At 47.5% G+C, this 27,871-nt stretch overlaps 1 protein-coding gene and 2 long non-coding RNA genes across 4 annotated transcripts in view; 1 reads left to right on the top strand and 2 right to left on the bottom strand.

Moving 5' to 3' along the window:
• The window catches only part of LOC310661902, a 150,450-nt gene that overhangs the window by 4,663 nt on the left and 117,916 nt on the right, over positions 1–27,871 (bottom strand). The gene's annotated exons all lie outside the window — the stretch shown is intronic.
• On the bottom strand, positions 78–27,497 carry SAMD14 (sterile alpha motif domain containing 14). 2 transcript variants are annotated; one of them, XM_083408411.1, is made up of 10 exons: positions 26,883–27,497; positions 21,682–21,733; positions 14,565–14,722; positions 11,307–11,616; positions 9,298–9,385; positions 9,055–9,129; positions 7,316–7,475; positions 5,203–5,331; positions 3,762–3,917; positions 78–1,131 (listed from the first exon to the last, which is right to left on the bottom strand). In XM_083408411.1, the coding sequence occupies exons 2-10, from the start codon at positions 21,719–21,721 to the stop codon at positions 973–975; spliced, it is 1,275 nt and encodes a 424-aa protein (XP_083264537.1). In that variant the 5' UTR covers positions 21,722–21,733; positions 26,883–27,497; the 3' UTR covers positions 78–972. The 2 variants fall into 2 exon arrangements, with proteins under 2 accessions (XP_083264537.1, XP_083264538.1); XM_083408412.1 differs by having other exon boundaries at positions 14,565–14,701.
• Positions 1,236–2,668, top strand: LOC310661900. Its single transcript, XR_014504159.1, has 2 exons — positions 1,236–1,335; positions 1,393–2,668. It is a non-coding gene; the product is annotated as an uncharacterized lncRNA (long non-coding RNA).

Here is a 27,871-nt window from a genome sequence, read left to right as displayed (position 1 = left end):
ACAACAACAACAATACCCCGCCACTTCCCCTTCAATGCAAAATAATAATAATTAAAAAAATAGGAGCACATCCTGGGAACAATTTAAAACTTTCTTTTATTCCTGTGGTTCCTCATTGTGTATTCACCAGACATCTGTGGCTCTCACACATGTCTTCCTCTTGGCTGAGCCTGCCCCCGCCTCCCCCTGCCCCCTTTTCTCCGCAATGCAGGTCGCCAGGTAGGTGCAGCGGGGGTGGGGAAGAAGTCAGGCCTGAGTAGACCTGATACAGAACCCGTTCCGGAGGGAGGATGCAGGGCTGGGGAGTGGGGAGAGACAGACAAGGTAGTGGTGCTGTGCCTTCATCTCGTCCTTTTCCGTCTGGGGAAATTGTGTGTGAGTGTGTTTGTGCGCACAAGTGTACCTGTGGCTTGTGTCTCTTGAGGCAGCCGTGGCCCGCCTCGCAGGAACGAGGCGGTGTGAGGGGACACCCAAATGGCACCGATCGGGCGCGGACACACCCGGGCTGCTGGAGGGAGCGGAATGGAGTCGACGGGAGGTGTGATCGGAAGGTGTTCGCCGGTCGTGGCTTCGGTTCGCATCTGCGGCACCGCCCTTCCCGCATCAGGAGGGCTCGTGGGCCCACTGAACATGCGGTTGGACCGTCCAGGCGATGAAAGGGGGTGAGGACGCCACTGGGCAGAGGTATCGCCTTCTCCTCCGTGGCCCAACTCGGCCATCGGCGGTGGTGTCCGGCTGCCACCGCCATCTCCGTCATGCCCGGTTCCACAGCAGGTTCAGCCCCCACCCAAACCCTTAACCTTCGCCGGCAGCGCGCCGCCTGCTTCTGGTCCCTCCCCCGTCCGTTTCCCAGTTTGCAGATGATCCATCCCACCCCCACCCTAGAAATGCTCCGTGGGTGAAGAGGGTGTGAGCCCCGTGCGCCTGGAAGCGGCCACCCCCGTATTTCCCGCCCCCCACACTCCGTTTAGCTTAGCTCTTCTTCTGTTCCAGTTCCCGCTCTTTCTTCTTCTGCTTCTTCTGCTTCTCTACTTTCTCCTGAGCTTTCCTCTCCTTCTCGACGGCCGCGTTCAGCTCCTTCAGCTTCCTCTTGAGGAGGGAACGGTCGTGAGAGTTGCTGATGCCGAGAGCCTGCAGGGACGTGGCGGGAGAATTTGGAACATGCAAAGTTCAGAAGTTTGTGTCCTCAGCACACACACAAATATCCACATAGGTGCCAACTTCCTGGGTGCCAAAGCACCCACAAAATTCCACACAAATATCCACATAGGTGCCAACTTCCTGGGGCCCTGGGTGCCTGAGCACCCACAAAATTCCACACAAATATCCACATAGGTGCCAACTTCCTGGGTGCCTGAGCACCCACAAAATTCCACACAAATATCCACATAGGTGCCAACTTCCTGGGGCCCTGGGTGCCCGAGCACCCACAAAATTCCCCATGAAGGGGCTGGGCACCCACAAATTTCAGTGCACACTGCAAGGCACCCATGGCCCCGGGCACCCACAGTCATGGGCCCAAGCTGACACTCCTGAATATCAGCAATAGCATCACTTTCTGTATCTCCGTTCTTCCTGCAGTGGAGGTCAGGGCTCAGACACCACCTTCACAGGAGATGTTCTTAAGCTGGCTGACTAGGCCGTAATCTTTGGCCAGACACTCAAATGTGTGTCAAGGGCACTTTGCAGCCAAAGGAATGAACATGGCAGATAGTTAAGTCTCTATTGTTTAAGATAACCCTGCCACTTCTGCAGCTCTGGATAACTACGCACAACAATCTAGCGTCTAGACAGCTATTCCCGGGTCCACGCTCTATGGAGCAGTTACAGCAACAGAGGACCACTCTCCCTCCACCAGTTTATGTACCTCCCCTGACAAGCTGAGACTAGGCCTGAGTGGAAACTTCCTCTGCTCCTCCCTCTTCAGTCCCCTCCTGGTTCCGGGGAAATGGCGCAGGAGAGGGTGGGGAAGCACCTGGTCCTTCCTTTGCCTGACCTGCCTCTTCTTCCCCTTCTTCTGACCTATCCTGTGCTCAGCCCTCCAGCTCTGAAACTTCCCCTGCCTCTGATTTCCCCCCAAATCAATGACCCCTTTTCCCAAGTCAGACTCCAGTCCTCCTTCCCAGTGGCCTGTCAGTCTCTGACATTATGGTACATCTGCTCTTCTTTCTCTTTTCTCATCCTAGAGTGCCATCTTGTCAAAAGAAGAGTCCTGTACTCAACCCCTGGCTTCAATGGTTTAAAAAAATCAAATGGCAGGTGTTGAAAAACCTGAGACCCTGTGACCATCCCTGCTGGTACAGCTGGCCAAGGGTAGCCACAGTGATACCCATCCCGATTTTTTGAACGATGACTCATAACCCCGAGCCAGTGTTTCCAGCAGGGATGATGGCATCATCCTGGCTACGGCTGGAACAGATAGCACTGGGTTACACGGGCAAATATTCCAGACAAAACAGCTTCATCCTAGGATTCCTTGCCCGTTGAAAGTTCCTGAGTTCATTTTAATTCTGCAGGTGCCGTCCTAAATAACTTTTGCCACCTTTTTTTGCAGTGTCTGCAAAAGTTAATTAGGTGCTCGCTAGTAAACACTAAAAAAATTAGATTCTGTGTATCTGTATTGAACCTTATCTGCAAGGGGGATATTATTATTATTATTATTATTTTATTTGTTGAATTTATATACCGTCCTATACCTGGAGGTCTCACGGCAGTTCACATAAAAGGATCACAGTACAGTGGTGCCTCGCAAGACGAAATTAATTCGTTCTGCGAGTTTTTTCGTCTTGTGAATTTTTTCATCTTGCGAAGCACCACTGTGCATTGACGGCTTCCCATAGGAATGCATTGACGGTTTTTTAAAAAAGGTGCAAGACGTTTTCGTCTTGCGAAGCAAGCCCATAGGGAAATTCGTCTTGCGAAGCAACTCAGAAAACGAAAAACTCTTTCGTCTTGCGAGTTTTTCATCTTGCGAGGCATTCGTCTTGCGAGGTACCGCTGTATATAAAATAAAAATAAAAGCAATAATCCAATAATACCTCCCCCCCCCCCCAAAGAGCCACATTTTAAAAGGGCATAGGATGTAAATTGGATCAACCAAAGGCCTGGTTAAAGAGGAACATTTTTGCCTGGCGCCTAAAGGTGTGTAATGAAGGCACCAGGCGAACTTCCCTGGGGAGAGCATTCCACAGATGGGGAGCCACTGCAGAGAAGGCACTGTTCTTGTGTTGCCACTTTCTGGACCTCTGGAGGAGGGGACACACAAAGGAGGGCCTCAGAAGATGATCTCAGGGTCCGGGTAGGTTCATATGGAAAGAGGCGGTCCTTGAGGTATTGCAGTCCTGAGCCGTTTAAGGCTTTATAGGTCAAAACCAGCACTGCGAATTGGGCCCAGAAACTAATTGTGCAGTGCAGTCGGACCAGGATTGGTGTAATATGCTCAAGCCGTCTTGCTCCGGTGAGCAACCTGGCCACACCAGCTGAAGTCTCCGAACCGCCTTCAAAGGCAGCCCTACGTATAACGCATTGCAGTAATCTAACCTTGAGGTTACCAGAGCATAGGCAACAGTAGTTAGGCTATCCCTAGCAACCATGTCAGAGCCAAACCCACCTTAGTGGTATAAACCAGCGGCTCACCAGCCACCCACTGGTCAAAGAAAGAACCCCAAAGCTCTCTGCAGTCCACTAAAGCAGAAAAGCAGAGCTTGCAAAGCAGGAGTGCGGCTGGGATGCAAACCCCCTCACCCCCTCTTTTCCGTCACCTTCAGCTTGGTTCCATCGAGGAGGAGGAGCTGCTGGCCGTCCACTTCCTGGGCGGCAAATTCTGCCATGTATTGCTCCAGGTTCAAGCTCTCCAACCACTGTCCCACTTTCTGACTGCTCCACGTCGAAGCTGCACTCAGAGGCTCATCCAGGAACTGCAGAGAGAAGAAGAAGAAGAAGAGTTTGGATTTGATATCCCGCCTTTCACTCCCTTTAAGGAGTCTCAAAGCGGCTCACATTCTCCTTTCCCTTCCTCCCCCACAACAAACACTCTGTGAGGTGAGTGGGGCTGAGAGACTTCAAGAAGTGTGACTGGCCCAAGGTCACCCAGCAGCTGCATGTGGAGGAGCGGGGAATTGAACCCGGTTCACCAGATTACGAGACTACCGCTCTTAACCACTACACCACACTGGCTCTCGAGGAGAGGATTATGAGAGTATGCAATGAATGATGATGATGATGATAATCAGTGTTGCTGTTGTTTTCTGGGGTGCTCAGGGGTACATAGTACCGGCACCTTTTTCTGCTAGAAGAAAAGCACTGATGATGATAATAATAATGCATCTTGATGTTTTTGTTTTTACTTATTTATTAAATTCAGGACCTCCAACCCCCGATGGATTGCACTGGAACTCAGTTCCGGCACCTCTCAGGTGGGCGCCATTGTCATTCTAAGAGAATGCTGAATTCTGGCACTATTTTTCCAAAAAAACAGCCCTGATTAAATTTATCCATCTGAGGATCGCAGGGCGGTTTACAATATAAAAGGAGAGACCACCATCCAGCTTGGGCTGCCGTCGGTAGCGAGTGGTGTATTCTGCCCATACTCAGAGGCCCTGATTATTTTGTTAGTTGTTCACATGGTTCAGCAGTGGTGAGCCTTTGCTCAAGATATTGGCTCTCAGAACAGCAGGTTGAGCCAAAGACAGGTGCATTCAGGATCCAAGAGAAAAACGTTACTAGTCCTCATTAAAGGGCAGACTGGAGGGAGGTCAAAAGGTAAAGGACCCCTGGACGGTTAAGTCTAGTCAAAGGTGACAATGGGGTTGCGGCGCTCATCTCGCTTTTAGGCCGAGGGTGCCGGCGTTTGTCCACAGACAGCTTTCCAGGTCATGTGGCCAGCATGACTAAACTGCTTCTGGCGCAGCGGAACACTGTGATGGAAACCAGAGCGCACGGAAATGTCATTTACCTCCCCGCCACAGTGGTACCTATTTGTTTACTTGCACTGGTGTGCTTTCAAACTGCTAGGCTGGCAGGCGCTGGGATAGAGCAACTGGAGCTCACCCCGTCGTGGGGACCTTCTGATCAGGCAAGCCCAAGAGGCTCAGTGGTTTAGACCACAGCTCCACCCACGTCCCTGGCGGAGATATTGGTGGCATTGCGCAGATGGTTCTAAAGACCCAGCTGCACCAAGGCATCACTTGCCAGGGGACTTACCTCATCAGACGACTGGGACAGGGTGTGGTAGGGGTAGGAGCACTTTGTCGTCTCAGGATGAGCTCCACTCAGGGTCTTGGGGCTGCTGCTACTGCTGGGAGGGGTGGAGTCATCACTCAGGGTAGATTCCTGTTGGCAGGACAGAGAAGGGTTAAGGAAAAGTCCTGCAAGGCGACTCTCAGCCTGGCCCTTTGCGACCAGGCTGGGGTGGGGGTGGGGGCTGACTGACTCCAGCTACAAAGGCTGCTTCAGCTGCCTATGGTTCCTAGCAGAAAACATCGGGGCGAGATATCAATTAGGGGTTGCTGCTGGAGTCAAGGTTCATTTTGGGATATGTGTTCTAGTTTGCTACTTATCCGCATCTTATTCTTTATTGTTAGCTCTTGCTATCGGCGAGTGTTTTACTGAATATTTATTCATAGGAGCCTAGGACCCTCGTACCTATGGGACCGCTTCTCCTGGTATGCCCCGCAGAGGACCTTAAGGTCCATAAATAGCTATAACCTAGAGGTCCTGAGCCCTAAGGAAGTCAGATTAGCCTCAACAAGGGCCAGGGCCTTTTCAACACTGGCTCCAGCCTGGTGGAAAGCTCTGTCTCATGAGACCAGGGCCCTGCAGGATCTGATTTCTTTCTGCAGGGACTGTAAGACAGAGCTGTTCCGCCTGGCCTTTGGCTTGGAACCAGCCTGATCCCCTCCCCCTCTTTCCCTTTCGTTCTGTGACGGAACCCCTATTTGGGGACTTCCCTGCCTTTTTGCTTTTTTCTGGCCCACGTAGGACCAGTCTGGATAGCTGGCCATGGTGAAGATTTGACGTTTTCTCACCCCAAAACAGATTTTGATCTGGGCTTCCACTGAAATGAGGCTGCATTTTAAGTTGTACTTTAATCCTGTTTTAAAGTTGTATTTTAATCAATTGTTTTTATAGTTGATGTTAGGCGCCCTGAGCCCGGTCTCGGCCGGGGAGGGCGGTGTGTGTGTGTGTGTGTGTGTGTAGTGTGTGTGTGTGTGTGTGTAATATTGTTTATATTTGCATTACTGTTTATAAAAGTTGCGGTAGATTGCAATTCTTACAAAATTAGCTGGTCGTTTTGATGGCATGCGGTACATTGAGCATGGTTTACTGCAGAAAAGTGGCATGTGGACAAACAATTATTGTACCAGAGGCAAGGGGGGGACGGAGGGACACACGGACACACCAGTCTTATGCAGGAACAACACCACTCATGCGGGGGTTATATTCTGGAGGCCTGCACACATATGCGAAAATCATGCAAGAGGTTAATAGGCCTCTAAATGCCTGTTCCTTTTTGCTCTTGCTCCTGCTCTCTCTCTACACACAGCTCTCTCCTCAACTAAAACTGCTGCGCTACTCCATAAGCCAGTTGCTAGTCGGGGAGGCTGAGTAGCCTAAATAAAGCCCCACGGGGCACCTCTGGTCTCTTTGGGCTTCTTCTGCCTTCATTGACATCCTCTCTGGGCTCCGGGGAGGATGTCCTCTCCAGCACAAAGACTCTCTGGCTCTCCATTTCCTGGTTTGAACCCATTTATTTATTTCCCAGTGCCACGCGTATACGTGGTTGCACACGAGTTGATCATGTGTAACTGGGGGGGGGGGGGGTCGACAACACACAACGCCTATATACACAAACTGTATGCAAATCTGGGCCTCCTCATTTGGTGATGAATTTCCCCGTTTCCAATAACACAACTCACACTCACTAGGAAAAGCTGCCCTTTGTCAGCCTCACTAAAACAGCAGAAGCTGCCAGTGGTGTAGCGTGGGTTGTCAGCGCCCGGGGCAGTGCGGAGAGGGTGGGAGGGAGGGAAATGGACGGAGTACACATGTACATTCAACTGCCTAGTGGCATGAACAGCACCCAGGAAGTTGTCTGGAAAGGTCCCTTAGTGGTTTGCACAGAGAAGCCGTTTTCAACGAAGCCCAGCGACTGTATTGAGGCAGCACCGGGTGCTGACATTTTGTGCCCCCTAACAATCTTGCACCTGGGGCAACCGCCCCTGTGACTCCCTACACACACGCTACACCACTGCCAACCATGCCCTAGTATGGGGCTTGGGGTACCAGCCCATTACCCATCAGACGGACTCATAACCTGCGAGGCAGACTTCTTGCGGCTGAAGGCCTCATTCTTGGGGGAGGAGGTGGGGGAGGCAGTGCTTCCTGAGGAGGCGGAGCCTTTGCCGCTGTCCGTGAACCAGGAGAAAGGCATGAAGGTCGAGGCAGAGGAGCGGCTGGGGCCCTCCATCAGCTCCCTGCAGGGAAGGGGGACAAGTATAAACAGCAAGGAAATGGGGTTGCAAAGATGACAATATAACTTGCGATAAGAAAAATCTGGGGAGGTCGCGGGATTGGAAAAGAGGCTCCCACTGGAATATTGACATAGCTTTGTGCAATACTGGGGTCAGAACTAAGTGCTAAGGTGCTGGAAAAGAAATATTGGAAGCAATTTCAGTCACGTAAGTGAGAAATGATAAATAATCCGAACTGTTATGTAATCATTATATAGTGGAACCTTGGTTCTCAAACTTAATCCATTCCGGCAGTCTGTTCGACTCCCGAAACCGTTCAGAAACCAAGGCATGGAATTTAAGTTTAATGAGGCCCTAAGCTACTGAAGGTAATGGGGCCCTTTATATGTCTAGCTGTCCTTTGTCAACAACAAATTATCATTGTTTTTTGTGTTGGATATATGCTATATGGTATTTTATGGACCTAATAGGTATCTAGAGCCATTTGTACATAACAAAATATGTATTTTATCAAAGTAATTATTGAACTGAAATACTATTAAGAAGTATATTAATACTGAAAAAATTATTAAGTTCTAGCCTAAAATGATTTTTTCTTCATAACAAACTTAATACAGCGATACCTCGGGTTACATACGCTTCAGGTTGCATACACTTCAGGTTACAGACTCCACTAACCCAGAAATAGTGCTTCAGGTTAAGAACTTTGCTTCAGGATTAGAACAGAAATCATGCTCCGGCGGTGCGGCAGCAGCAGGAGGCCCCATTAGCTAAAATGGTGCTTCAGGTTAAGAACAGTTTCAGGTTAAGTATGGACCTCAGGAACGAATTAAGTACTTAACCCGAGGTACCACTGTAATGCAAACACATCGGTATTTGGCAATAACAAAAGTTCCTTTAGAAACACAATTTACAAAGACTCATTCATAATCTAGTCTCTAGAAACTTGGTATAACATGAAATAATAATAGGTGTAAGTATATGATGCAAAGTACTACTAATTATGAATAGCAGAATGTAGGCACCCTATATATAGAAATGAGCAAACCAGTGATATTTTAGGGAGCAGGCTAGTAGGCGGGGCCCATTACTTACACCATAGGAGCTTACACAACACAAAACACTGTTGCTGTATGTAGGTTTTATTTGATTTGTTTTTAATCTTATATTTTGGAAATGTACATCCAGTTTTTTCCCTTTAAATTTTGTGGGGGCCCCCAGAGAGTGGGGCCCTAGGCTACAGCTTGTTTAGCTTATACGTAAATCCGGCACTGCTCCCACTGTTTGGGTACTACAGTTCCCATCATCCCTGACCACTGGACCTGCTAGCTAAGGATAATGGGAGCTGTAGTAAAAAAAAACAGCTTGAGACCCAAGTTTGGGAAAACCTGTAAAAGCTATCACTAGGGGCATCTTATTCAGACACAATTGCATGGCACTTTTTCGGGTAGATGTTTCTGACGCCCCTCTATTATGTGTGTGTGTGTGCGCATGTCTGTGTATCACCCACCTTCCACATAATTTACAGGGTTCCACGAGAAATCAATTTGAGAGGAGCCTCAGGAAATTGCCAATTGCTTACCTGTTGCCCATGGAGAGCCGATTGCCCCCTTTTTCTTTCCTGCTCTTCCCAGAAGATGCCCTTCGGAGGGTGACCCTGTGCATCAGGAAGGGGACAATTAGGAACATGTGGAAAAACCAGGTGCAGATCTGAGATATGTAGAAAGCACACAAGCAGAGGGGGCTGTGAAAGAGACCCCAAAGGTGCAAAATGAATCAGTGTGGTCCACTCCTTGTCTCTGAATAGCTAGCTTTCAAGACTCACCCTAAGTCCAGAAACTTCCGTCGGGTTTTCTTGTCGAGACCAATAGTTGGGCTTGCAGGATCTGGCGGGCTCGTGTCCCGGCTGTCATCTGGAAGGGGAAACGGGGAGGTGAGAGGGAACAGTGTTTAATTTCTGAAATGAGAAGTGCCAAAGACTGAAGGGCCAAAGCCTGATACACAAATAATGTAGGGATTTTAACCACTTTTGAATTAGCCTAAGGGGGCCTGTGTTTTCTGACTGCTGTATGGAAAAGCACATGAACCTGACCTTTGAAGAGTTTGTAAGTAACCATTTTTAGCTTTCCAAATGTGTGGTCTTTTTCTGTACTAGGGAAAATGGAAGACTTTGGAAGGACCTTAGAAGAGCATATTTTAAAGGCACAGTAGCCTATATTTACATGCTTTGCTTTGTTGCATATTTTGTGATTTTAAATATCTGCTGGGATTCTTTCACCAAAGATTTCTTGCTCCCAAACCTGGATCTTGGCATCTGGGGAATTCTCCTTTTTATACTCCCCACCACCACCAACCAACTTTCTGCACATGCTCAAGAGTTCCGTTGCTTTTACTAATATTTTCCGTGTTCTGCGCATATGGCCTGGGGTTGGAAAACTAAGCTCTGAAATGAAGCCCTGGCTGAAATGAAGCCTTGGAAAGATATGCAAGAAATATTATTCAAGAGCAAATGTTTTACAATTTTGTGTATTCATTTAAATAACGTTAAAATATCAATGACTCCCCTTCTTTTCTTTCCAAGGTTCATTTTGCATAACATAAATCTCTGCATATTTTACATAAACTTCAGTGGCGCCTAGGGCTTGCTGATCAGAAGGTCGGTGGTTCAAATTCCCGCGACGGGGTGAGCTCCCGTTGTTCGGTCCCTTCTCTTGCCCACGTAGCAGTTTGAAAGCACGTCAAAGTGAAAGTAGATAAATAGGTACTGCTCTGGCGGGAAGGCAAATGGCTCCCTCGGCCTATACAGCGAGATGAGTGCGAACCCCAGAGTCGTCTGTGACTGGACCTAACGGTCAGGGGTACCTTTACCTTTTATTCCATTATTACATCCATCAAAACTTATTTACACTGTTGAATTTATCTTAATGCTGCCAACGTTTTCCTCCCATATATTCAGTAAACGTTTTCCAATCTTCTTTAAACGTATGTGCTTCTTGTTCTCTTATTCTATACGTTAGTTCCGCAAGCTGCACATATTTCGTCAGTTTAAGTTGCCATTCTTCTTTAGTTGGGACTTCGCTCATTTTCAATTTTGGGGCTAACCAAACAGTAGTGACATACAGAAATAACATTTATTTATTTATTGAGGTTATTGCGTGTTTACTTTCTTTAAGAACTTACAGGATATTTCTGGGAGGATGGAGGAATAACCTTTTCTGCATCAAATCAACCTAGGGAGAGCTGCAGGTAGGTTTGTGCATCTGCAGGCAGGTTATATGCCCTTTAGGCACTTCTTTCCTCGATGACATGTGTTGTGGCAAGTGTGACGTTAACATATATGAGAGAGTGCTGGAGGGGAAATAGTTAAATAGGTTGCACAGACAGGACCCAGGGGGGTGGAGTCAGTGGGTCTATAAAACTGGTTCTGGGAGAAGTTCGTTGGGAGTTGTTGGTGGGCAGTTGGTTGGGTTTTAGTGGGTTGGCTGGTTGGGAAAGGCAGTTGGAGAAGCAGTTGGAAATAGAGAGACAGGGCAGTGGGTTCTTGAGAGTGGGGAGGCAGAAGAGATAGAGAGAGGAAAAATAAGACTAAGAAAGTAAAGAGCAACAACGTTTGGAATGCTGTAAAACTTTTGTTTGTCTGAAATAAAATACACTCTTTATTAATTGAAAAGCTGACTGAGACTGAAGTGATTTTACCAGGGAGGACCTGGTTGGTGGCAGCGGATTAGTGGTGTACGGGTCAATAGTCCGTGAGACGACCGGGGGCTCCGTACGAACTCCACAGCAAGGTCTCTGGTTTTCCCCAGCCCCAAGCTGCCCAGAGCCCCTGCTTACCTTCACTGTGCCTCTCCCTGCGTGCATAGATGGGTGAGCTGTCTGAACTGTGGCAGGACTTGGGCGAGGAGCTGGTGGGGGTGCCCCCTAAGGCCTCCTGGGAGGAGGTGTTGGTCAGAGGTCGGTAACGGATGAGGGGCGACGACGGCTGCTCTTCCTGCTCCACCGACCTCCGGACTGTCGGGGCATCAAAGGAGAACTCGCCGGCGCGAGTGAAGGGCGAGGAACCGGAGAGAGGAGATGAGGCCTGGAGGGAACCGTGGAGAGGAGACCTCAGGCGGTGGAGAGGGCTTCCACAGCTATCACCCGCCTGCAAGGAGAAGCAGATAGAAAAGAGTTAAGCTGCCCGTGTATTCAGACTGCAGACAGACTTGCATGCCCAGTGGACCAGGAGGGAGGACTCGGAGGACAACAAATGGCCACCTGACCATCCGTGGGAACGATATGATAATGATAATGATACAGAGGAACCTCTGGTTGAGAACGGGATCTGTTCCAGAGGCCCATTCGCAACATAAAAAGAGCGCAACCTGAAGTGCCATATCTGCGCAGGTGCGCGGTGTGATTTGGCGTTAGTGCGCATGCACGAGCGGCGAAACCCGGAAGTAACCCTTTCCGATACTTCCAGGTCACTGCAGAATGTAACCTGAAAGAACGGAACATGAAGCAGACGTAACATGAGGTATGACTGTAATATTCATTCATTCATTCATACCCCACCCATCTGGTTGGGTTTCCCCAGCCACTCTGGACCACTCCCAGTAGAATATTAAAAACACGATAAAACATCAAACATTAAAAACTTCCCTAAACAGGGCTGCTTTCAGATGTTTTCTAAAAGTCAGGTGGTTATTTATTTCCTTGACATCTGATAGGAGTCCGATGTAGTGATGGGATTGCTATGAGGAATTATAACAAATTATAAGAAATATAGAGTAAGCTATCTGTGTCAGCAATGAAAGCATTGCGTTGACTGGGTTTAAACTATTTTGATATGATTCTTGATCAATCTACACCTCTGCATCTCTGTTCCATTCCTCTTTCTTGACAAGTCACGTAGACAGACAGCCAGGCATCCTGGGTCATCAAAGATAATGGGCAAGCTTCTTTGAAGTAGCCTTTCCAATATGTTAATCTCAGGATGTTGATCTTAGGGCCTGGAAATAGTTTCACAGGAAGGTGATAAAGATGCAAGGAGATAGGCATCTTTATCACCTTCCTGTGAAACTATTTTCAGATGAGGCTTCTACCTTGATACGGCCCAAACGTGGAGGGAAGTGAGCATGCACACTAATGACACCTGCAAATGCAAGCAAGCGTCACTTGATTCATATTCTAATGGATTCTGGATCAACATATCTTTTGCCCCTGCATGCTTAACTGTGCATACACAGGTGACTTTGGCACATTCCATCTCTCTTTGTACAGGTGGGGCTGGCAAACAGGGTGCTTAGCCAGGAGGAAATGCACACACTTCCTCCCCTCTATGTGCTGGAATTGTAGTAATTCTCTAATAGGCACCTCCAGATCGTTCCTTAGAGATTTCATCTGGGGGTGGAGTGCAGTGAGTACAATTATGGGGACAGAAGGCAGCTACTAGCATTCAGTAGGATTCAGATATACACCAGTGTCGTCCAGAATTGCTACAGACTCATTGCGAGGTTGTGGGCAAGGCATTATCTCTCAGCCTCAGTTCCTCAGTCTAGAAAATGGGAATACTGTGGCCTATCTCACTGGACGCGGGTGGCGCTGTGGGTAAAACCTCAGCGCCTAGGACTCGCAGATCGCATGGTTGGCGGTTCGAATCCCCGCAGCGGGGTGCGCTCCTGTCGTTCGGTCCCACGCCTGCCAACCTAGCAGTTCAAAAGCACCCCCGGGTGCAAGTAGATAAATAGGGACCGCTTACCAGCGGGAAGGTAAACAGTGTTCCGTGTGCTGCGCTGGCTCGCCAGATGCAGCTTGTCACGCTGGCCGCGTGACCCGGAAGTGTCTGCGGACAGCGCTGGCTCCCGGCCTATAGAGTGAGATGAGCGCACAACCCTAGAGTCTGTCAAGACTGGCCTGAACGGGCAAGGGTACCTTTACCTTTACCTTATCTCACTGGACTAGGATGAGGAAAGACATAAGACCCCCAGCGAGATCAGCCCATTAAGTCCAGCATCCTAGTTCTCACAGTGACCAACCACATGCCAGTGGGAAGCCCACAACAAGGGCAAGAGGACAATAACGTTCTCCTTCTGTTAGGCCACAGAAATGGGGATCCATTACAGAAAGACTCACTCTTGCTGGTATAATCTTAATATTTACAACCAGACAAAGGTTTCATTTTTGGAATGATAAATTTTCAGTCATTTTTACAGTTATATCAAAAATTACTGATTTGGTTATACTATTAGAAATACATAGGCAGATAATTATAAAATTATTTTGAGGTTTAATGAGTTAACAGTTTATATTTGGACAACTTTTCTGCTATACTTTATTGGAAGGAGAAAAACAATCATTTCCTTCATAACAATTTAAATAATTTGTTTAACTGAAACAAAAACATTATAGCATATGTATCCATGTTTGTTAACTGATGTGGTTAAACAATTTTTTATTTTTATTTTTTTAAAAGCTTAGTCTGAATTTTAGCACACATGGAAAAACTTAAAACAAATCCTTATTACCTGATGAATAGCCTTTGGACTATAAGGTAACTTCAATAGAAAACTATCTTTAGAAAATTTTTCCTCCAAAAGCATTTTATTTTTTAAAAATCCGATTTAAATTTTAAAAATCCAATTTAAATTTTAAAAAAAATCTTATTAAAATTTTTAAAATATGAGATTTTTTAATTTTTTTAATTCATTGATTTTTATCCACCTTGGTCCGTTGGTGGAGGGAGTGAGAAATATCCCTGTTTTCATCCGTGGGATGTTGGAGGGTCTGAAAGCGAGAGTAATGCATAGGTAGATATTTGGTGGGGCATCGGCCGGGCACTGACTGTTATGTACTGAAGTTCTCACCCTGGGCCAGCAGGTGGATACTGTAGATAGTTTTCACTCAGGTCCACATATGCAAATAAGGAATTGAAAGTGATGTTCCGTGATTGGCTAGTTACAGAAAGTGGTTACTGTTGCGTTGTAGTGGATCTCTATATAAACAGGCTGGCTGAACCCTTCAGTTCAGTTCTGTTTTGGCCTGGGAATAAACAAGAGCTGTTTGAAGAATCGCTGTGTCGTCTGATATGTTCACCCACAACTTAACACTGACCTTTTTCTCCAGGATATCATCCCCTTCTGTGGAGCTGACGCTGTCTCTCAACCGGGACCTGGAGGGGCGCTGCCGCCTGCCTTTGGCGGAGAGCTGGGCTCGGGCCTTCTGCAAGCTGCTGTCCAGCCTCTGGGTCTCTGGAATCACATCATTAAAATCTGGGGGTGAAAGAGAGAAACGGGAAGGGGGGCAGAGCGGTGGCAGGCGAGGAAAAGCGAGCGTGAGAGGAAGAGGTCAGCGTAGAAGCGGCCGGGGGGGCGGCCGCGGGAGGAAGGATGGAGTGCGGAGAGTGCAAGATGCAACGTAAAGGAAGGAAGGAGGGAAGCGGGGAGGGGGCAAACGAGTGAAATTCAAGCCCCACCAAGTAAGGGGGACACAGAAAAGGGGTGGTGGAATGGAGGGCAAGAAGGGAAGGAGACACACAGAGAGAGCATTCAGAGAAGAGAAGAGCACAGTCGTCATTCAGTAGTATCCTTTCAAAGACATGACCTCCCAAAACAGAACAGGCTACCTATAGGGCGGCATCCTATTACACCTATTGGCCTGGGAGACCTTCAAAATGTCCCTATTTTCCAGGGACAGTCCCGGATTTCCAGAAGCCATCCCAGTTTCTGATTTGATCCCGGAATGTCCCGCTTTTCCTTAGGACGTCCCTATGTTCATCGGAGAAATGTCAGAGGGGATGGAGTTATGCGACCCCCCCCCCCCAACCAAGGAGGTAACTAGACAACCTTTAGAAGACACCTGAAGGCAGCCCTTCAGGGAAGTTTTTAAAAATGTTAATGTTTTGTCGTTTTTATTTACCGGTATGTTGGAAGCCCCCCAGAGTGGCTGGGGCAAGCCAGTCAGATGGGCAGGGTATTATTATTATTATTATTGAATACAATGTCCCTATTTGGTTAGATTGCTCTCAACTAGGGCCACAGTTTTTTTAGTACTGGCCCCGACTTGGTGGAAGCTCTGTCACAAGAGACTAGGGCCCTGCGGGACTTGACATCTTTCCTCAGGGCCTGCAAGTCAGAGCTGTTCCGCCTGGCCTTTGGTTTGGAATCAGTCTGACCCTTATGTTTCCCTCGCCTTACGGTTTTGATCTATGGGCTACTTTTAAAATGAGGCTGCATTTTAAACTGTATTTTAAATTGGGTCCCCCCCCCTTCCTATTATGTTTTTATTGTAATTTTACTGGTGTTAGCCGCCCTGAGCCCGGCTCTGGCCAGGGAGGGCGGGGTATAAATAAAATTTATTATTATTATTATTGTTATTGTTATTATTATTTTATCGGAGAAATGTTAGAGGGTTTACATGTGGAGACTTGTTTAACTTGCCCCTACCGCAGGGCTGGGGGACCCCGTTGAAGTTAGGGAATCTCAGCTCTTCCCATTTTGATTTTAAAATTACGTTCCATCCACCCCTCACTTTACACACGAACGAGGAAGGCAGCGTGAACAAGAAACACGGCTGAAGCAACATAGTTTGGCTGTCAGGACTCCTTTTCAAAATGGCACCCGGTGTGTGTTTTAGAAACGGCAGCAACTGAATGGAAAGGGGAGCAAGTTGCTGCTCTTATTGCTGCTGTTATTACTCCACTTCCTATAGGATTTTTCCACCTCAGGTGGCAAAAGAACTAGACCTTAGGTAGAGGCACTATTTCTGTTCTGCCTTAAGCAGCAAAATGTCTTGGGTCTGAAGCACTGGGCTGACAGAATGTCTTGTGGGTTTTTTTAAAAAAAGTTTTCTTATCGTTTTTTTATAGTCGGTGTTTTAGACTCCACTGCTTCTGATTTATTTTTTAGTGTGAGCCTTCCCAAATGTGCCGAGGATTACAAATGTCCCAAATAAGTAATAAAATGCACTGAATTTCAGTTTAAATTATAATAATTCTTTCTAAATTTTCTTCTATTCCTATAAATCAACATATGCAAATTTTATGCAAATCTATGCCATAAGGTAGCGGTGGAGGAAACTACAACTAATCCAGAATGCAGCAGCTAGATTGGTGATTGGGAGTGGCCAATGAGACCATATAACACCGGTCCTAAAAGACTTACATTGGTTTCCAGTACGTTTCTGAGCAAAATTCAAATTGCTGACCTTTAAAAGCCCTAAGCGGCCTCGGTCCAGTATACCTGAAGGAGCATCTCCACCCCCATTGTTCAGCCCAGACACTGAGGTCCAGCACCGAGGGCATTCTGGAGGTTCCCTATATGTGATAAGTGAGGTTACAGGGAAACAGGCAGAGGGCCTTCTCGGTAGAGGCGCCCTCCCCGTGGTACGCCCTCCCATCAGATGTTAAGGAAATAAACAACCACCTGACTTTCAGAAGACATCTGAAGGCAGCCCTGTTTAGGGAAGCTTTTACTATCTGATGTTTTATCGTTTTATTATCATCATCATCATCATCATTATCATCGTTAATTCTGTTGGGAGCTGCCCAGAGTATTATTATTATTATTATTATTATTATTATTATTATTATTTCCTCTTTTTCTGGTGATGTGCATGTGGTCACCCTGAATCTAGTGCAAATCGGCTGTGAAATATGAGTATCATGCAGTCAAATCCCAGATGTGACACAAACACACTGCATTCCCAAAGAAGCATTTACCCACTCTTAATACAGACATCTTATGTCTACTCAGAAGTAAGTTCTGTCAAGTTCAATGGGGCAAATTCCCAGCTCGGTGTGTATGGAGTTGCAGACCAAGCCTCACATAGAGAAACATATTTCTTTTTCATTCATTTTCCCCCCCTTCAGACACAGAAGTACATGAGAGCTATACCTAGACACATATGTACACCTCTGTATTTCTCACACATATTTTAACTTTTGTTGCTGCTGTACACAAACACTATTTTGCTCTCTTTCTTCCTCCCCCCCCCCCTGCAAATATACATTCAGCATCTTTCAGGGAGGAATGCTATTGATGTGTGTGTGTGTGTGATTTAGTAGGGGGAAATGGCGGCTGAAGAAAGGTTAAGCACCTTCCCTGTGTGCCACTTTTGCAATCATGTCCTTCTGAAGTGGCTTTTAAAGCAAACAAACGTAGCTGTCAGATTACAGTTCCCCACATTTGCAGTTTGACCGCGGACTTCGACCCCGCCGTGCGCAGATTTCAGTTCTGAGACAAAACCATTTATCCGTACATACCTCTCTCTTTCACACAAACAGACACCCACACATGCTTGCCTGGTCCCTCAAATGCTCCAATTATGCCCACACATCAACGGTACGGTAGTCCTATCTCCCTTGCCGTTTGCAACGCATGTTTGCGCCATCTCCCAACAGTGCCTTCCCTGCATACAGAACAGCCTCATGAATTAATCAGATCCGCAAGGCATCTCGAGGCAGGAAGCGCGAGGGGCTCGCTTGTTTGTGTGAGTGTGTGTGTCGCTGTGCGTGTAGCCATGTGTGCGGCGAGGTGTCTCCCGGGAGCAAAAAGTCAGCCACCGCTTAATTGACTACACAGGGATGCCGGGAGTGGGAAACGAGGAACAACGGTATCGGGAGACATGAAACATCAGCAAGCAAAGTTGGAGAGGTGGCAGAGAACATGTGCTTGCACATACAAGACAAAACACAATACTGCTTAGTTTTAGAAAGGGCTCGGGTTGCATGGATGCTCTCAGCCATAGGGCACCCATATCCCAGCTGCGTCGAGGCTGGTTGTAGTGGTGCGGGTGGCACTGTGGTCTAAACCACTGAGCTTCTTGGGCTTGCCAATCAGAAGGTTGGCGGTTCGAATCCGCACAATGAGGAGAGCTCCCATTGCTCGGTCCCAGCTCCTGCCAACCTAGCAGTTCGAAAGCACGCCAGTGCTAGTAGATAAATAGGTACCACTGCAGCGGGAAGGTAAATGGCATTTCTGTGCACTTTGGTTTCTGTCACAGTGTTCCGTTGCGCCAGAAGTGGTTTAGTCCTGCTGGCCACATGACCCGGAAAGCTGTCTGTGGACAAACGCCGGCTCCCTCAGCCTGAAAGCGAGACGAGCGCGGCAATCCCATAGTCGCCTTTGACTGGACTTAACTGTCCAGGGGTTCTTTACCTTTTTTTACCTATAGGTTACTCTACAAAGAGTGTTTTCTGCACATGCTCAGAGATGCTCTTGTAATGCATCACCTTACATGAAATATGCATGTGTGTATATGCAGAAATCTAAACTGGGCATAGATTTGAAAAAGCTGGGGGAAATCTGGCTCTGGATGAATAATAGGATGAGGAATAGAAGAATGTGGAGCAGATGTAGCTTTTTTCCACCGCCTGGATTCAGCTTGCCCTCATTGCAACCAGATATTCTGAATTGTTTACCATGAGCATTGCCACGATTGTTCAGGCAGGAAGCAAAGCATCACTGTACAATCAGAGTGACTGGGTGAGTCAGCCCTCTCCAGCACTCATTTCCATCCAACCACAGCTTCCAGGATATAAAACTTTCCAAGGTGGAACACAAGTAAAATTAAAATGCAAGAATGAAATACACAGCATAGAAAGGTGAGTTTTTATCGGTGTTTGACGTCATGGAGGGAGGCGACACATTCATATTTTATTTAAGTAATTTTAGCCTGCACTGCAGCCAAAAAAGGTTTCCTTCCAGAACGGCTTACAGGGTGATTTTTTTTAAAAAAGAGGGAGAAAGACTGTCCTCAAGATTACAATCTGAAAAACCATGGCACAAAAGGAAATTGGATTGGTGAGGGAGGAGGAGGAAACAGGCATGCTCAGGTATAAGTTAATGCCTGGATTCTTAATTACAATTTCTTAACTAATGGCATATTATAGCCATGTTTTGGTTGTAGGTACCGAGAGCCTATCCTCCATCCTCTGTCCGTTCCTTCTAAATCATGCCACCCCAGAAAGTTTTTGCACGCTGAGGTTCCAAATGCACCTCTGTGATTCAGAATGAGTAAGGCTACCCTTTTCCCCCTACAATGTTTGCGCTGCTTTGTGACTCTTTAAAGAGCTTTATTCATTTTGTTTTAGTTCTTCAGTCGCCCATTGAACAGTTTTAAGAGGGAAAACTCAACTAACCATTTTTTTAAGTGCCAGAAAAATGCAGACGACTATCCCCCTCCCACTTGGTTAAAGTTTTATTTATCTACATTCATTTAATGTTTCGTTGAAAGTAAAGGGGGGAAATCATTTTTAGGTTCCATTTCTCTTTCTGTCTAAAGCTAGTGGGGATGTGGTATAGTGGTTAAAGCGCTGGGAAGGACAAGCACTGGGAAGACACGGGTTCAAATCCCCACCTCACTGAGTGACCTTGAGCCAGCCATTTTCTCTCAGCCTATAACCCACCTCACAGGGTGTTGTGAAAATAAAATGGGTGGGGCGAAGCATGCATGCTGCCTTGAGCTTCTAAGGGTGATGGGGGACTTAAGATATATACAGTGGTACCTCAGATTAAGAACTTAATTCGTTCTGGAGGTCTGTTCTTAACCTGAAACTGTTCTTAACCTGAGGTACCACTTTAGCTAATGGGGCCTCCCACTGCCGCCGTGTGATTTCTGTTCTCATCCTGAGGTAAAGTTCTTAACCCGAGGTACTATTTCTGGGTTAGCAGAGTCTGTAACCTGTCTGTAACCTGAGGTACCACTGTATAGATGTACTAAAATAATATGGCGCTGCTATTTCCCCCAACTCATATCTAGCATGTGTTCGGGGTGGCGAAGCCACAGAGCACATGCTTTGACTGCAGAAGGCCCCAACTTCAATCTCACAGCATCTCCACTTAAAAGGATCAGGTAGCAGGTAATGAGAAGGAGTTTCTCTTGCCTGAGTTCATAAAGAAGAGATGGGGAAATGCAGACCCCCAGGCACAGTCCCATCAGCTCCAGCCAGCATGACTAATGGTTAGAGGTGATGGGAGGAGCTTGCAACCCCATTTATGTTCCAGCTGTGTCTTAACCTGCCAAATGGTCAGGATACGAGTATTTGAAAAGGAAGAAGGGGGCATCGCACAAGGAATAAATTCTTCTGGGTCATGCAGAAAGTGACATTCCCCACCACCACCACCGATTCAAGATGCAGATGAGAAGCTGGTATGGCAACCCCAAAAGCAAGCCCTGCCTCTCTGCCTCCTCCCCCAGACGCCAGGTTTGTAAGCTCAAAAGCACAGAAATGGAAAATGCCCAGCAGGCAGCAATGGGCACCATGCCAGCAGCATCAAATTCTTCATCCAACAATGAGTGTGGCTGAGCGTTGGCATTTTGTTTTGGGTCGTTTTGCTCCATCCATACCCCCCAATAGCTTGGTTTGTAGCTGTGTCTAGAGTTAATTCACACTGCGCTCAGGGCAGGGCCTGCAATTTAAAATCTAATGCCCTGGATGAATGTTGTGCCCTGTGCGTTTGCTTGGGAAACTGCCTCAGTCCCTGCAAGGAGTCACTGCACACAGGCTTTCGAACCACAGCGTAATAGAATACGTGCCGCCAATGCGAGAACAATTCAAGAGAATTGTATATCTCCAATTTGCCATCTCTATGGGGGCTTTATGAAAGGGACACGGGTGGCGCTGTGGGTTAATCCACAGAGCCTAGGACTTGCCGATCAGAAGGCTGGTGGTTCGAATCCCTGCGAGGGGTGAGCTCCCGTTGCTCAGTTCCTGCTCCTGCCAACCAAGCAGTTTGAAAGCACATCAAAGTGCAAGTAGATAAATGGATACCACTCTGGCAGGACGGTAAATGGCATTTCAGTGCACTGCTCTGGTTCGCCAGAAGCGGCTTAGTCATGCTGGCCACATGACCCGGAAGCTGTACGCCGGCTCCCTCGGCCAATAAAGCAAGATGAGCGCTGCAACCCCAGAGTTGTCTGCAACTGGACTTAATGGTCAGGGATCCCTTTACCTTTTTATGGGGGCCTTATGAATGTGAGAGTGCACATGCAGAATCTTTCCCTTGCCACATTATTTTTGTTGTTACTGTTTAAACGTCTATCCCACCCTCCATCTGAAGGTCACAGGGCAGTTTGCAATATAAAAAGACACCCCCCCCCAAAAAAAAACCCTCACACCAACATGCCACCTGTGGTGAGGGTCCTAGGAGGTTTACAAATGCTTCTTTTTAGGCGCAGCCCCTGGGTGGCGCAGGGATCGGGTGAGGCCAGGGTGGAATAAGGAGCTTACCGAAAACCTCATCCGCATCTTGGAGTTTGGAGGAAGACATGATGAAGTAAATCTGTGAAGGAAGAGAGAGATGGAGGGAGGGAGAGAGAAAGAGAAACAGTAGTCAGTCTTTACAACTGGCATGAGGAATTTCTAGACCTCCCTGCCTGGCACATGGGAGTCCCTGTAAGTCACACCTCCTATCCAACCCTTTCCCATGCCCTTCCCAACTGGAATGTCTTCTTGAATTGTGATAGAGTGGTACCTTGGTTCTCAAACTTAATCCGTTCCAGAAGTCCGTTCCAAAACCAAAGCATTCCAAAAACAAGGCTCGCTTTCCCATAGAAAGTAATGCAAAACTGAACAATCCATTTCAGACTTTTAAAAACAAGCCCTAAAATAGCAATTTCACATGAATTTTAGTCTCTAAGTAGACCATTGATCCACAAAATGAAAGCAATAAACAATGTACTGCAGTCACATACACAATCAATCAATCAGGAGCTGAACTGGGTCCCACACGGTCACAAAAACAAAACAAAAAAGCCGCAAAACCACAAAATAAATAGCAAAAACAGACAGACCTCAGCGTTACACTATAAACAGAAGTGTGGCACTCATGTTCAGCTTTCGAAAAAGTTTGCAAACCAGAACAGTTACTTCCGGGTTTGCAGTGTTTGGGTTCCAAGTTGTTTGAGTACCAAGGAGTTTGAGAACCAAGGTACCAATGTAGTGCCTTATGAGACAGCCTGTCTTATGTTTTAGCAGTTAAGCAGCTGAGGGATGGCTTTTTCACTTTGTTCTCTGGCTCAAGGTATCACATAGGGTCTCCAACGGCCATCTAGTCCAACCCTTACAATGTAAGGATCTCAACATGCCTGTCTCCCATCCAATTTGAAACCTGACCAGGCCCTGCTTAGCTTTGCAGACGTGCTAGCAGTTTATTGCTGCACCACATGTCCAAAAAACCCCAACCAAACACATACAATCCCTTCTGCCCCTGCGTGCTGCTGCTGCTTTTCAGCTGCTGGGGCGGGACAGGAAGGAAGGGAAGCAGGGATTCACACTTATTGGCCAAATGGATCTGAATAAGCCACCTTAATGGGTTTGATTGCTTTTGCTGCTGCCGTCCCTGGAGTACATACTCTGTGTGTTCAATTCTTGCATCACAGCACCCCATCACTCAACAGGGCCTGACCAGTAGCGAACAGCCGGCAGCCTGCCTAGTCAACATCTCTGGTATCCACCAGCCTTGGGCTGGGGCAGGGGAGAGAATCATTCAAACCTCATCTAATTCCACCCTCTGCCTTGACGCAAAAGTTGCGTACATTTCCTAGGACTGACAGGAAAAAGCCGGGGACTAAAGAAATGGTGAACATACAATTCTGTGTCCAGGGCAGCCGCCTACCAGCTCCATCTGGTATGCAGGCTGAGATGGTACCTGCCCACAGACTGTCTCACCAGAGTGGTGCATGCTCTGGTTATCTCCCGCTTGGACTACTGCAATGCGCTCTACGTGGGGCTACCTTTGAAGGTGACCCGGAAACGACAACTAATCCAGAATGCGGCAGCTAGACTGGAGGCTGGGAGTGGCCGGCAAGACCACATCACACCGGTCCTGAAAGACCTACATTGGCTCCCAGTACATTTCTGAGCACAATTCAAAGTGTTGGTGCTGACCTTTAAAGCCCTAAATGGCCTCAACCCTGTACAGTGGTACCTCGGGTTAAGTACTTAATTCGTTCTGGAGGTCTGTTCTTAACCTGAAACTGTTCTTAACCTGAAGCACCACTTTAGCTAATGGGGCCTCCTGCTGCCGCTGCACAAATTCTGTTCTCATCCTGAAGCAAAGTTCTTAACCCGAGGTACTATTTCTGGGTTAGCGGAGTCTGTAACCTGAAGCGCATGTAACCTGAAGCGTATGTAACCCGAGGTACCACTGTATACCTGAAGGAACGTCTCTATCCCCATCATTCAGCCCAGACACTGAGGTCCAGCTCCAAGGGCCTTCTGCTGGTTTCCTCACTGCGAGAAGTGAGCTTACAGGGAACTAGGCAGAGGGCCCTCTCGGTAGTGGCGCCAGCCCTGTGGAACGCCCTCCCATCAAATGTCAAGGAAATAAACAATCTGAGTTTTAGAAAGCATCCAAAGACAGCCCTGTTTAGGGAAGTTCTTAATGTTAGGTGTTTTATTGTGTTTTTAATATTCTGTTGGGAGTTGCCCAGAGTGACTGGGGAAACCCAGCCAGATGGGTGGGGTATAAATAAAATATTATTATTATTATTATTATTATTATTATTATTATTATTATTTATGAATTCACTGTGAACTATTGCTTAGGCCTGTCTACCAGCAACTTTGACCTACCAGTAACTTTGGGTGGGGTAGGAGAAAAGATTTGTTTAACTACACAGGAAGCTGCTTTATACTGAGTCACGTAGTACACATAGAACCATAGAACCTAGCTCAGAAGGTTCTTGCATTGCCTTTCCTAGGTTTCAGGCAGAGTACACCCCCAGCCCTTCGTAGAGAAGATGGAGATTAAACCTGGGACCTTCTGCATGCAAACCAAGATGCTCTACCATGGCCTCCAACCACAGAGCAATATATCGTCGTCTGTTTTCTGATGGCCTGGATAGGAAAAAGTTGTAGCATGCGCAACACCTCCCGTGTCCCAAGCTGCATTTTTGTTCTCATCCATCATGTCCCAGCTGCACTTTTGCAAAAAAGGGGGTGTATTTTAGATCTGCCTGACATTATAAAGGCCAAGCTAGCTTATCTGACATATTCTTTCTAAGCCATGAAGGATAGGTAAAGGTAAAGTGACCCCTGACCATTAGGTCCAGTCGTGGCCGACTCTGGGGTTCGGTGCTCATCTCACTTTATTGGCCGAGGGAGCCGGCGTACAGCTTCCGGGTCATGTGGCCAGCATGAGCAAGCCGCTTCTGGTGAACCAGAGCAGCGCATGGAAACGCCGTTTACCTTCCCACCAGAACGGTACCTATTTATCTACTTGCACTTTGACGTGCTTTCGAACTGCTAGGTTGGCACCGAGCAATGGGAGCTCACCCCGTCACGGGGAGTCGAACCGCCGACCTTCTGATTGGCAAGTCCTAGACTCAGTGGTTTAACCCACAGAGCCACCTGCATCCCTAAGCCATGAAGGATATAAACAAGTAAATAACCACTGCAGGTTTTTATCAAAATGCCCATTCTTTTGGTGCATATGAACTTCAAACCCGTCCCAGTCCAGAAAACAAATGAAGCAGCCTGTTGTTTCCAAAGAGAAACAGTGCTGAAATTGCATGTAGTTGGAACATGTGGAGGGAGACCTTTTATGGGGAATATGCAAAGAGCTGCACATGCAGTACCCCCCAGAAATTGCCTTTTGTCCCGTCTCCCCCAAGAGGCATCTTGTACAGCTGGTTCCAGATGTGCTCGCAAAAGCTCACGTTAGCACATTTGCAGGATCAGTTTCCCCTTTAGAGGTCCAGAGCTTCTGATTATTATTCTCTCCCTTCCCAGGTGCCTGACAGAGGGAGATTCAGGAGGGGGAAATGGGGAGGAAAAAGCAGAGAGGGCTGGAAGAGCTTGTGGGAACGGCAGGGTGTGTGCATGAAAACAAAGAGGAGGGGGAAGAAGGGATTCAGAAAAGAGTAGGTCTGCAGAGATGGAGAATGGAGGATGAGAAGCAGAAGGGGAAATTGATGCATAGGCCGAAGGTCCTTGATTCATGCAATAGCACTCAAGACACGTGAAAAACGGTAACTGGGCCAGGATCACACCCAAGGCCTAGATCTGAGCTGCCAGCCCTCTTATAACTCAGCACACAGCAGCATTAAACATCCCGACCCTTTTCTTGCAAATAAGGAAAAGCGATGTGCTATCCAAAAGTAAGAGCCTTATTTTTGTGTTGCATTTCTCTGTTCCTCCCTTCCGCTTAGCTCACAGCAACTGTTCAGCCTCACAACAACCCTGGATGGTAGATTAAGCTAAGAGAGGGAAAGAGGGAGACATTGAAAAGGCCACCCAGCGGGGACCCAAACCTGCTTTCCCTACACCTAAGCCAAACATTGAAGCCAATGCACCACGTCTTCCTAACCCTCTGAATTCACAGTGACATGCCAGGGTGGGGGGTGGGGGGACCGATTAGCTGCTCAGAATCTCTTCCAGGGTTGAAGAAAGGCAACAGAACGAAGGGAAAGGGGGAGAGGAAATCCACCCACAAATTGGATTTTTAAAACACAGTGTGGAATGGCTAGCGTTGAAGGCCAGGAAAGGGGCTTGAATAAATGGCAGTGGAACCCTCAGCAGACTTACTGGGGAGTAAACAGAACAAGGCTTGTTTTTGAGCAAACATGCTTGGAATTGCATTGTAAATAATAATAACAAATCACCCACACATCACGGCACACAAGCATGTCAGCAGTCAAAGGCCTGCCTATAGCCTAGCGTAAAGAATATCAGGAAAGGGAAATAAAGGAAAGGGAGAAAACACGAAGGGAAAGTAGGAAGGCATTCAAAATACTGTCCACATCTCAGGTATGGGCATAGTTTTAGGATTATACTAATGAAGTCGATGAAAGGAGAATTTCCAAATATTCTCTTTGCTGCAGAAATTATGATAAAATACTGGTTTGAATGTCCAAACCTGCAGGGCTATGCATGAGGACTCCCAAATATGCAAAAAAAGAAAACGAAAACATGTCCCTGTCCCTGGGCTCTGCTACACCACAATAATTAGAGGCCGAACGTTTCTTTTATCTCCCACTAGGCAAATTTCCTTCGTGTTTCCCATTCTGATCCGACGTGCGGGAAATCCTGCGGCCAGTGAGAGCAGAAAGGAAGAGAAAAGGAGGAAAAGATATTTCGCACGGCCAAAAGGGCAAGTGAGATAATAATGGTGATGTTGATGGTCATGGGAAATCTCCAGCGAGCGACAATGCAGCAGCATCAGCAGCCCAGATCCAAGGCAAGGAAAAAGAAGGAAGGAGGGATGATGGAAAGATGAGCGTCAAGAGAAAGTGTCGCCGCTGAATTTAAGGGCCTGCATTATCCCTCATTCGTGATTTGATTTTTTCCCCTGTAAACAGCACTGCTTCCAATTCTTAGCCCGCGCCCCCCCCCCAACTTTCGCTGTTAAGGACTCTCTCAAAGTCCGGGTGGGGCCAGGGGAAAGTGAAATGGATAAAACCCACCAAGGAAAGACAAGCGTGGCTTACCTGGCGCGCGGAGGCATCCTCAACAAACGCCTAAAGGTCTCCTACAAATCCCACGCCCGGCTGCCAGGGCCATTTTCCTTTGCCTGCCATTCCCTTCTCTGTTAGTCTCCCGCCGGTTGTTCTCCCGATGCGTTATCTTCTGGTCCTTGCGATGTTTGAACACAGACAGGTTGCAACTACTTTGCGGTGCTGGATTTTTTTCTGGGGGGCTCCTCGGTTTTGGTTTTTTTTCTCAAAGGGACCTGTGAATTCGCCAAACTGGGATTGGGATGGTCCCAGGGAGATAGGGGGAGGGGGAGGAGGCGGGGAGTAACTGGAACCCGGAAGCAGCAGCAGCAGCAGCTTGGCTGGAAGTCATCCGGAGCAAGGCGCGCTCACTGCGCTGCTTTTCCTGAAATCCCCGCCCAGATGCTCTCGCTTGGCTCGGCTTCTGTGTATTCCCAGGAGCCCGGGATGCGATCTGACGACGCGAGGCTCGCCTGCCTCCTGAGGGCAGCAGGCAAGGGGAAGGAATAAAGGGGCGGGATGGAGGGGGAAGAGATGGAAGAAGGGGTGCGGGTGCAAGGAGACGAAAGCGCAGGGAAAGGTTGCAGAGTCTTCACGCGGACATACCCTCCAACATTTCTGCGATGAAAAGAGGAGCGTCCTGTTCCATCATCATCATCATCATCATTTTACTATCTATACCCCCACCAAACTGACTGGGTTGCCCAAGCCATTTTAGACGCCTTCCAACATATATAAAAACATAATAAAACATTAAACTTTTTTTTTTAAAAAAAAAAAAGCTTCCCTGTACAGTGGTACCTCGGGTTACAGACGCTTCAGGTTACAGACTCCGCTAACCCAGAAGTATTACCTCAGATTAAGAACTTTACCTCAGGATGAGAACAGAAATCATGTGGCGGTGGTGCAGTGGCAGCGGGAGGCCCCATTATCTAAAGTGGTACCTCAAGTTAAGAACAGCTTCAGGTTAAGAACGGACCTCC

Source organism: Podarcis tiliguerta (assembly GCF_965153285.1).
Source record: "Podarcis tiliguerta genome assembly, chromosome: 13".
NCBI classification, from domain to species: domain Eukaryota; kingdom Metazoa; phylum Chordata; class Lepidosauria; order Squamata; family Lacertidae; genus Podarcis; species Podarcis tiliguerta.
Note: the sequence above shows the minus strand (reverse complement) of the source record. Positions and strands in the feature narration are given on the sequence as shown.